This window comes from Oncorhynchus kisutch, linkage group LG18 (assembly GCF_002021735.2).
Source record: "Oncorhynchus kisutch isolate 150728-3 linkage group LG18, Okis_V2, whole genome shotgun sequence".
NCBI lineage: Eukaryota > Metazoa > Chordata > Actinopteri > Salmoniformes > Salmonidae > Oncorhynchus > Oncorhynchus kisutch.
In genome coordinates this window covers 24,984,627-24,995,919 of record NC_034191.2, presented here as the reverse complement: position 1 = coordinate 24,995,919, position 11,293 = coordinate 24,984,627, and the positions used below count along the sequence as shown (strand labels likewise).

Here is an 11,293-nt window from a genome sequence, read left to right as displayed (position 1 = left end):
GTTGTAAAATGAGTATAGCAGGTGTCTACAAAGGGGTGAGGAACACATTGATGCAGACAGGTGGCGCTAGTTTGTTCTGACACTAATAAACCGGTCAACATTAGGACATGGCAGGTCCTCTCCACTATGGTGACTGTGTAGATATCACATAGACGGTACAGAAAATCATCTTCGTAGATACCATTCCGACTGCATAACCTCATGGCTCATGATCTCTCGTGTCATATCTCAACACATCTGTGTCAGAGGCTTGACATCATCATTTTGATTGTGACCATCGGGAGGGCTTACATCAGAGAAATTGGGATTGCTATAGATGCAATCCCTGGGGAACCAGTTCATATGAGTCATACCAAACTGTCAGTACTTGTTGTGACATCGACATACACAGCTGAGCTGTTCTTGTCTCTAATTACTCTGTATTATGTCATCCTTCATGTTATGTGTGGACCCCAGAAGGAGTAGCTACTGCTTTTGCATCAGCTAGGATCCTAATAAAATAACAGAACCATTGACGTGAATAAGATGAGGTCCTATAGATCACAGAGATAAATCAATCATGGAACAAGGTTAATACTATTAAGCGTTAACATATCAATCAGTGGCTTCGGCACAGGTGCATGAGTGGAAAATCAATCAGTGAGGCCATTAAACAGGTTGACTGGCAGTGGCCGGTCGTCTCTCTGCTTGAACCACAGGATGTGTACTATGGATATTACAGTGACTGATGCTGCGTTTGAGTGGACATGGCTTTCCTGCTGCCTGCTGCTATATATATCTCCACCACACCCCTGAGACTTTGATCCCAAGGCTAATTCCCTTGAATTGTCCAAATCCACTCTGACGAGAGTGACAGCACACACCAGGAGAGAGAGACAGAGAAATAGAGAGAGAGAGAGAGAGCTGGTGGGGGCACAGCCTGCTTAGTCTTGACTGAAGGAGTGAAACGTCTCCTCGGCAGACTTACAGAGCCAATGTAACAGTGCACGCCACTGGATGGTGTGCATGTTTCATGTTCCACAGATTTCCTGCACTGTGTGTCCACTTGGCAGAGGGACAGGCTGATGTCACCCACCCAACATCCATAATCAAATGAGACGCTAATCCCACAATCCCACTTCTACAAAGCCCTATCCGTAGAGAGAGGGGGGAGAGAGAAAAAGAGAGGTAGAGGGGGAGGGAGAGAGAGAGACAGAGAGGGGGAAGCTGGTAGACAGAGAAGCCCAGAGGCTGTGGACTAGTGGACCACGTTTATTTTTTATGTCAGTCCCATGTTGACCCACAGAAGGAGCGACCTTACAGATCACAGTCTCCACCCTCAGATCCCCTCCCACGTGGACCCCGTCACAGCCCATCCAGGCGTCACCCTGGAGACCAGCTGCTCGCCTGAGGGGCCAGCGGAGGGAGAGTGCTGTAGGAGCTGCTCCCCTCCGTCTGCACCCCCTCCTCGGCCCCCTATGCCCACCATGGGAGTGACCACCTTGGAAGGCGTGGAGGTCTGCCAGGATGGGGAGGACTTCTGCCTGACCACAGAAGGGTAAGACTCCTCTCTGATTGTGTGTGTGGATCACACAGGTGTGCAGTGATGCTCTAGTTACAATTAATAATGACTGTTATGGAGATGTTGACCTGTGTCAGGACCTCATAGTAGAGTGTAGAAATTATACTAAGAAAGCACCAGTGGCAAAGTGTAAAGAAAGTGTGGGTTTGGGGAAGTAGAGAGTCAAATTGGTGTATGGGTGAGTGAATCAGTGGTGGAGCTGAACATATTTGTGTTATCTGTGGTCTGTCATCAGTTTACACATTGTGATTTGTCCCCGTTTCCTGCCCACAATCCTCCTGCGCTACCATGAAGTGAGTGACCATGTTAGCTTCTTACTGACAGGCTGGCAGAGGAATGTTCAGGAGTGAGGGAGGAGATTACATCTAGGCTTAGCCAGCTGAACATTTTCCATCACAGATGACACACAAACAGCTTATCCATGCACACAGCACAGTTACTGTGTCAATAACATATGATAAAATAAATTGGGTCAAAAACATGATATTTTTTAAGCTGAAACCAATTTCACAGAAAACTGGATAAAAATTTAAAAGTGGTTTACACAGTTGTTCTGCCGCTTTGAGACTCTTACAGCCCAGCCTCATTAAAACGAAAGGCATGTCAACAGGAGTGAGTGATGGCCACTGTGACAGAAGGCCATAATACCAGACTTTCACTGGGAGGAGCGGTGAGAATGGGGAGACAGAACTTCAGTTCCTCTTAATCCTCGGGGGGCTTTTCTGGAAAACATAAACAGATTTAAAGTGGAAATAACTCTGGCTCATACAGTGAATGGGAAACTACGTTTCTCCATTTTAGCATGGAGGCTTGGCTTTGGACGCAGCGATATGATGACCACATTCTGCCAATACATCACATAATGAAAAACAAAAAGATGGACAAGGACATATTACATTTTTATATGATAAAATCCATAAGCAATCTAATCTGAAGCTCAGTGCTAAATGTGTGTGTTTGTGTGTGTGTGCGCGCACATGCATGACTGTGTGGGTTGAGGGGCCATGTGAACATGGTGATTAGGCTCACCACAACTGGGATTCACTCTGCTACCTCACAGACCAGTCCCAGCCACCCAGCTATAGCACTGACCCCTCTGACCAATGAAGGGCCTGTTTCAAAGTGATGCAATATGGCCTGCATTCATGGGCATGAGGGACTGTGATGCAACCAGTCAGGATGCTCTCGATGGTGCAGCTTTAGAACCTTTTGAGGATCTGAGTACCCATGCCAAATCTTTTCAGGGGGAATAGGTTTTGTCTTGCCCTCTTCACGACTGTCTTGGTGTGCTTGGACCATGTTATTTTGTTGGTGATGTGGACACCAAGGAACTTGAAGCTCTCAACCTGCTCCACTACAGCCCCGTCGATTTCCTGTAGTCCATGATCATCTCCTTTGTCTTGAACACTTAGAGGGAGAGGTTGTTGTCCTGGCACCACACGGTCAGGTATCTGACCTCCTCTCTGTAGGCTGTCTCGTCGTATTCGGTGATCAGTCCTACCACTGTGTCATTGGCAAACTTAATGATGGTGTTGGAGTCGTGCCTGGCTGTGCAGTCATGAGTGAACAGGGAGTACAGGAGGGAACTGATCACGGGCCCCTGTGTTGAGGATCAGCATGGCTGATGTGTTGTTACCTACCCTTACCACCTGGGGGCAGCCCATCAGGAAGTCCAGGATCCAGTTGCAGAGGGAGGTGTTTAGTACCAGGGTCCTTGGCTTATTTATTAGCTTTGAGGGAATTATGGTGTTGAATGCTAAGCTGTAGTCCATGAATAGCATTTTCACATAGGTGTTGATTTTGTCCAGGTGGGAAAGGGCGGTGTGGAGTGCAATAGAGATTGCATCATCTGTGGATTTGTTAGGGTGGTATGCAAATTGGAGTGTGTCTAGGTCAGCACATGCTCGCAGTACACGTCCTGGTAATCCGTCTGGCCCTGCGGCCTTGTGAATGTTGACCTGTTTAAAGGTCTTACATCGGCTGTGGAGAGCGTGATCACACAGTCATTTGGAACAGCTGGTGCTCTCATGCATGTTTCAATCTTATTTGCCTCGAAGCTAGCATAGAAGTAGTTTAGCTTGTCTGGTAGGCTCGTGTCACTGGGCAGCTCACGGTTTTTTCATTTTGTAGTCTGTAATGGTTTTCAAGCCCTGCCACATCCGTGTAGTACTACACAGCCAGTGTAGTACGATTCGATCTTAGTCCTGTATTGACACTTTGCCTGTTTGATGGTTCGTTGGAGGGCATAGCAGGATTTCTTATAAGCTTCCGGGTTAGAGTCCCGCTCTTTGAAAGCGGCAGCTCTAGCCTTTATCTCAGTGTGGATGTTGCCTGTAATCCATGGATTCTGGTTGGGGTTATCCCCAGGTCACTCTGGGGACAACGTCATCGATGCACTTATTGATGAAGCCAATGATTGATGTGGTGTACTGCTCAATGCCATAGGAAGAATCCCGGAACATATTCCAATCTAGGGTCTACTCTGGTGCCAGGATTGCCAGCACTAACAAGGGTTACATCAATACCACCTGATCCAAGGTTTTGTGTAGCTCAATAGCATATATTCCTTCTGAGACACTTGTGCATGCAGAATTGTGTATGTGTACAGTGTAGTATGAGTAAGATGTGTCTTTTTGTTTCTGTCTACTAAGCCATGTAAAGTGTTGCATCAATGCTGAGTGTGAATGTGTTTCTGTCTAAGTGTACTGCTTTCCTGTAGTTCATCCCAGTGGCTTTGTACAGTATATACTTTGTGTGTGATATCAGTTAGCAGAACTATCTTTTACACACAGAGGGATGGAGGCGCTTGGTGCCCAGGAGTCATCGATGGGCGAGATGTCACCGCAGAGGAATAATGAGAACAGGTTACCTTTCCAGGTACATATCCACCCAACCTCTGCATCTATGTTCAATATCACATATATGTTTCTCGTTCCAAATACCATTAATAAATGGCATGCTAATCAATAGATTATGATGGGTCTTCTAATAAGGTTTATAATACAGGTGTCTATACTAGTGAATTAATGTCACCATCCATGTCAGCCTACATTCAATCACCCACCTGTGGACCCTCCCTCTGCCTCCAGATCTTCCCAGAACCAGTGGAGGTGTCTCTGAGTCCAGAAGGCTCTCCCAATCACCTGCAGCAGTTCAGTCCCTCAGAGAAGGAGCGGCTTCCCTCCATCATGGTGGAGCCCACGGACATGAGCGAAGTGGAGAGTGGCGAGTTACGGTGGCCCCCGGAAGACATGGAATTCTGTTCTGAGGAGGATGATCTGTTCCTGGAGCAGTGTATCCCCCCAGCCAACATTGCAGACTGGGGAGAGGAGGAGGAAGAGAAGTCTGTTGTCATCAACCACCAGCAGAACACATCACTCATTGGTATGTTGTGTGTATCTCTGTATCTCTCTATAAATGCTTGTTCTCTTTCTTTTTTCAGACTCTCTTACTTTAATCCATGCTTCTTTGCTTGCGTAGATGAAAGACCAATAGGATCATCAGTCATTCTTTCTAACTCTCTGATAATGTATTATTATGTCTGTCTTACAGACCTCCAGTCAGATGCGTTCAGGGATGAAACACCTATTCTACCACCTAGCAGCTCACCTGCCCTGAACTGAGTCACCAACCTCACCCCTAAACCCCTGCTATCTTCCCGAGGAAACCACTCACAGACCATGGGTCACAGGTCAATAGGAAACAGATTCCTGGACAGAATGGTACCACAGTTCAAATATTGTCCAACAATGAAAGGAGATAACTTATTTACATAACGTTGAAGATTAAGTTAGGCAGTAGTGTAATGTTCCATGCAAAATGTCATAAATAAAACCAAGGACAGCTCTGAGAGAGAAGGGTTATCTGAAGGAGTTGTGTGAAGAAGAATATCTAACACTATCTATCAATAGTGCTTATTTTAAGAAAAGTACTAACACTCATCTGTGGAAAGAAGGAAATAACACTTTGCTGACATTTGTCATTTTTTCATGAAGTCATTACTTAATTTATTATTTTCCCCTATTTCCAAGGGCCCAACAGTGGTTTTGGAGTACATTGTAGTCCATACTAGAGTTAGTAATTGTATAATGTTTACATATGTTTATTGCATTGTTTAAATTATGTGATTGCCAAGGGATATGTAGTAGTGGTCGACCGATTATGATTTATCAACACCGATACCAATTATTGGAGGACCAAAAAAGCAGATACCGATTAATCTGCCAATTTTTTTTATTCGTAATAATGACAATTACAACAATACTGAATGAACACTTATTTTAACTTAATATATAATACATCAATAAAATGAATTTAACTTCAAATAAATAATGAAACATGTTCAATTTGGTTTAAATAATGCAAAAACAAAGTGTTGGAGAAGAAAGTAAAAGTGCAATATGTGCTATGTAAGAAAGCTAACATTTAAGTACCTTGCTCAGAACATGAGAACATATGAAAGCTGGTGGTTCCTTTTAACATGGGTCTTCAATATTCCCAGGTAAGAAGTTTTAAGTTGTAGTTATTATAGGAATTATAGCACTATTTCCCTCTATACCATTTGTATTTCATTAACCTTTGACTATTGGATGTTCTTATAGGCACTTTAGTATTGCCAGTGTAACAGTATAGCTTCCGTCCCTCTCCTCGCTCCTCCCTGGGCTCGAACCAGGAACACAGCGACAACAGCCACCATCGAAGCAGCGTTACTCATGCAGAGCAAGGGGAACAACTACTAGAAGGCTCAGAGCGAGTGACGTTTGAAACGCTATTACCGCGCGCTAACTAGCCAGCCATTTCACTTCAGTTACACCAGCCTCATCTCGGGAGTTGATAGGCTTGAAGTCATAAACAGCGCAATGCTTGACGCACAAAAAAGAGCTGCTGGCAAAACGCACAAAAGTGCTGTTTGAATGAATGTTGACGTGCCTGCTTCTGCCTACCACCGCTCAGTCAGATACTTAGATACTTGTATGCTCAGTCAGATTATATGCAACGCAGGACACGCTAGATAATATCTAGTAATATCATCAACCATGTGTTGACTAGTGATTATGATTGATTGTTTTTTATAAGATAAGTTTAATGCTAGCTAGCAACTTACCTTGGCTTACTGCATTCGCGTAACCGGCAGTCACCTTGTGGAATGTAACGAGAGAGAGGCACGTCGTTATAGCGCTGGACTAGTTAACTGTAAGGTTGCAAGATTGGATCACCCAAGCTGACAAGGTGAAAATCTGTCATTCTGCCCCTGAACAAGGCAGTTAACCCACTGTTCCTAGGCCGTCATTGAAAATAAGAATGTGCTCTTAATTGACTTGCCTAGTTAAATAAAGGCAATCGGTCGACCTCTAATATGTAGCCTGGTACGCCACCCCACGTGGTCCAAAGAGTTGTCAGCCAGGTTAGGGGATATGGCACTCCACCCATAAGGGTTAGACATACCAACCTGGCTGTGGGCTTTCCCACAAGCGATAGATTTATCAGTGTTGGCCTAAACCAAGAATGGGCAACTCCAGTCTTCAGGGGCCTGATTGGTGTCACAATTTTGGGCCAGCCCCAGCTAGCACACGTGACTCCAATAATTAACTAATCAATTAATGAATTATGTTCTTCAGTTTAGAATGAAATTAGTTTAATCGGCTGTGTTTGCGAGGGATGCGGATAAAGTGTGACACCACTCCAGGCCCCGAGGACTGGAGTTACCCATCCCTGGCCTAAACCTTTCAAACTAAACTCTGGACCTCAAAGCCAGTTCCACTGCTTTTTAAAAATTGTTCCCCTCTAATCACTGGCTGATTTAGACCTGGAACACCAGGTGGGTTCAATTAATTATCAGGTAGAATAGAAAACCAGCAGGCTCCGGACCTCATAGGGTAAGAGTTGAATACCCATAGACCAGGGTTTCCAAAATTCAGTCCTGGGCACCCCTCGGGTGCACGTTTTGGAATTTGCCCTAGCACTACACACAGTGGTGGAAAAAGTACCCAAATGTCATACTTGAGTAAAAGTAAAGATACCTTAATAGAAAATTACTAAAGTAAAAGTGAAAGTCCAGTAAAATTCTACTTGAGTAAAAGTCTAAAAGTATTTGGTTTTAAATGTACTTAAGTATCAAAAGTAAATGTAATTGCTAAAATATACTTGAGTATTAAAAGTAAAAGTATAAATCATTTCAAAGGGCTTATATTAAAGCAAACCAGATGCACCATTTTCATTTTTTTCCTTTTTTAAATATTTTTTTTTACAGATAGCAAGGGGCACACTTCAATACTCAGACATAATTTACAAACAAAGCATTTGTGTTTAGTGAGTCCAACAGATCAGAGGCAATAGGGATGACCGGGGATGTTCTCTTGATAAGTGCATGAATTTGACAATTTTCCTGTCCTGCTAGCCAATCAAAATATAATTTTGGGTGTCAGGGAAAGTGTATGGAGTAAAAAATACATTATTTTCTTCAGGAATGTAATGAAGTAAAAGCAAAAGTATAAATAGTAAAGTAAAGTACTGACCCCCAAAAACTTAGGTAAAATACTTTAAAGTACTACTTAAGTACTTTACACCACTGACTACACAGCTGATTCAAATAATCAAAGCTTTATAATGAGTTGGTTATTTGAATCAGCTGTGTACTGCTAGGGAAAAAAACTAAAGTGCACCCGGGGGGGACCGAGTTAGGAAAACCTGGGCCTAGACCACACTTTTATGGGCACCCGATAGTGGTTGCTAGATTTGCACTATTGTCTAGGATTGATGTGCATTCCCGGTAATACACTTCTGCCCATCCGTGGACCAACTTATGCATAAAGCATCCACCATTCAGGCTGTAAAGGCATCATTTTCCTACTTAACCAACTTTAATGGCAAGCTGCTGGAAAAAAACTGGAAAACTATGCTTTGGCTGAACGCGGTGTGCAACATTCTAAGTTGTCCAAAAATGGTTATGGAATTGTTTTCTTTATTTAGACAGTACACATATTTTTCAGGGCGGCTAACCATTAAAGCTAGTTGGTTGCTTAGGCTAGGGCACCCACAAGAGTAAACACATGCAAACCCTGAAGGTACTTGTTGATATCAAAAGGGAACAACACAGTTATTGTGTCTGCCTTTGGCAGTTTAATATGGAGATACAGCTATATATTAAACTTATGTGCAGTACAGGTGCTGTCATCATTCTCAACATGTGTGTATAGCTTTGGACTCCCAACAAATTGTAAATATGAACAATGTCACGTTTTTTTTTATGTAACAGTACTGTAATAAGCGTAAGGACTTACAATAAAGTTGCGAAATTCAGATTTAGTAGTGTAGTTAGACAAGGATTCTGTAAGGCTTGCTGTGTAAATTAACAATGATGACACTAATTGCTGCTAACATTAGCAATGTAGCTCAGGGGAAACACCTTTTTGAAAAAAATATGATAAGCTATGCACAAAAGTATATATACAGTACATCACGACTCAATTTACCTTTCAAATGTTTGTGAAAAGTAGAATCGTTTCTACCTGATTAGAAGTAGGCCTGGGCTACAATATATATTGCATTCGGAAAGCATTTAGATCTTTTCACTTTTTCCATATTTTGTTATGTTACATCCTTATTTGAAAATGTATGAAAAAAAATCCCCTTAATACACACAACATCCCAGACTGACAAAGCAAAGGTTTCAGACCCCTTTACTCAAGACTTTATTGAAGGACCTTTGGCAGCGATTACAGCCTCGACACTTCTTGGGTATGATGCTACAAGCTTGGCACACATGTATTTGGGAAGATTCTCCCATTCTTCTCTGCAGATCCTCTCAAGATCTGCCAGGTTGAATGGGGAGCGTCGCTGCACAACTATTTTCAGTTCTCTCCAGAGATGTCGATCAAGTTCAAGTCCGGGCTCTGGCTGGGCCACTCAAGGACATTCAGAGACTTGTTCCGAAGCCCCTCTTGCATTGGCTGTGTATTGTCGTGTCTTTGGCTATGCCGGATTAAGTGATATGACATGCAATTCTATAAAATAATTTCTCTGTAATTAATATTACCTGATTAAGCTAAACAGGTTAATGTAATTAACTAGAAAGTCGGGGCACGATGAAATAATGTTTATAGAGCTGTTATCTTCCAAATAAACTCTTAAAGACCTGGTAATCTTTTACCTCCATAGCAGTCAATATTTAATCGTCACTTTATTTAGTCTCATCTGAAAGTTGTAAATGATTGGTTATCTTCACGAACCCTGGCTAACAAGTTGAATCAGCAATACAAAATTGGGTTTAATTATGTATTTACTAAATACCCAAATAATCACACAGAATTATATATACACAGAATGTGTCATACATTGATTACAAATTATGTCATAAAGGAAAACATCCCTAGCGGACAGAACAGATATGACGGCTGGTTACACAAAGAGAGTGGGTTGTGTTTGAGTGAAAGAGTGGGAAGACTGAGGAGCAAAAAAGGTTTTGTGTCTCTACCGGGCCGTAGGCAGCTATGCTATCGTAAATACAGTATCTTATGCATTCTAAAGAACCGCCCATTTGAAAAAGGAGAATGCAAAAACATATTTATTCTGAGCTGCACTCCGGTAGATTGTTCGTAGATGGGAGTCCGGGTGGACCAGCATGGATCTCTGGTCCTCTGAAGACTGTCTAGTGGTGAACTGGAGTGTGGTAGAATGGATACTCTGTCCGTCCTCTCCTAGCCCACTTTTTTTTCTTCAATAGTCAATAGTAACAAAGGGATCTTCAATAGTCACATCGGTAGAGTAGAGAGAGGAAAAAGGGGAAAGGTATTTATGAGGGTCATAAACCTCCCCCCTCAGGCCAACTTCATGACAGTACTTAGGGTCGTTGTCCTGTTGGAAGGTGAACCTTCGCCCCAGTCTGAGGTCCTGAGCGCTCTGGAACAGGTTTTCATCTAGGATCTCTCTGTACTTTACACCGTTCATCTTTTCTCAATTCTGACTAGTCTCCCAGTCCCTGCAGCTGAAAAACATCCCATACCCTTCCCCAGATCTGTGCCTTGACACAATCCTGTCTCGGAGCTCTATGGACAATTCCTTCGACCTCATGGCTTGGTTTTTGCTCTGACATGCACAGTTAACTGTGAGACCTTATATAGACGGGTGTGTGCCTTTCCAAATCATGTCCAATCAATTGAATTGACCACAGGTGGATTCTAATCAAGTTGAAGAAACATCTCAAGGATGATCAGTGGAAACAGGATGCACCTGAGCTCAATTTCGAGTCTCATAGCAAAGGGTCTGAATACTGATGTAAGTAAGTTTGATATGTTTTATACATTTGCAAGAAATTCTAAAAATGGTTTGTCATTATGGGATATTGTGTGTAGATTGATGATGAAAATGTATTTAATTTATTTTAGAATAAGGCTGTAACGTAACAAAATGTGGAAGTGAAGGGGTCTGAATACTTTCCGAATGCACTGTAAGGGGATTAATACAGTTGTATCCAGCAACTGGTGTTTTACTTGGGTGAAGCCCATGGGAAATGAAGAAGAAAAGTTTAAGTACACTGGGGTAGAGGAAGAAAAACAAACATAAAAGGCTGTAAACCGCTGTTACACAATGCTAACATTATTAAAATTATATTACATCGGAGTTTATATTTTAAGCTCATAGAAACGGTAACAAATTTGGAGCACTGCTGAGATTTATTTTTATGTGAGCACCGGCCCATATTCCTTGAACGGACAACGAGTGAGAGACATTGGG

At 42.7% G+C, this 11,293-nt stretch overlaps 1 protein-coding gene across 1 annotated transcript; it reads left to right on the top strand.

The window, feature by feature from the left end:
* Positions 1-1,121: 1,121 nt before the first annotated feature.
* On the top strand, positions 1,122-10,250 carry LOC116354746 (uncharacterized). The gene is made up of 4 exons (XM_031795590.1): positions 1,122-1,537; positions 4,354-4,438; positions 4,651-4,945; positions 5,114-10,250. Exons 1-4 carry the CDS (start codon positions 1,272-1,274, stop codon positions 5,182-5,184), a joined length of 717 nt encoding a protein of 238 aa, XP_031651450.1. The 5' UTR covers positions 1,122-1,271; the 3' UTR covers positions 5,185-10,250.
* Positions 10,251-11,293: the final 1,043 nt, after the last annotated feature.

Bases quoted from the DNA above. Each gene is read 5' to 3' on its own strand.
- LOC116354746 (XM_031795590.1), top strand. From the start codon at position 1,272: ATGTTGACCCACAGAAGGAGCGACCTTACAGATCACAGTCTCCACCCT. The intron at 4,439-4,650 runs GTACATATCCAC...CTCTGCCTCCAG, and splicing joins AGAACAGGTTACCTTTCCAG to ATCTTCCCAGAACCAGTGGA. The intron at 4,946-5,113 runs GTATGTTGTGTG...TCTGTCTTACAG, and splicing joins GCAGAACACATCACTCATTG to ACCTCCAGTCAGATGCGTTC.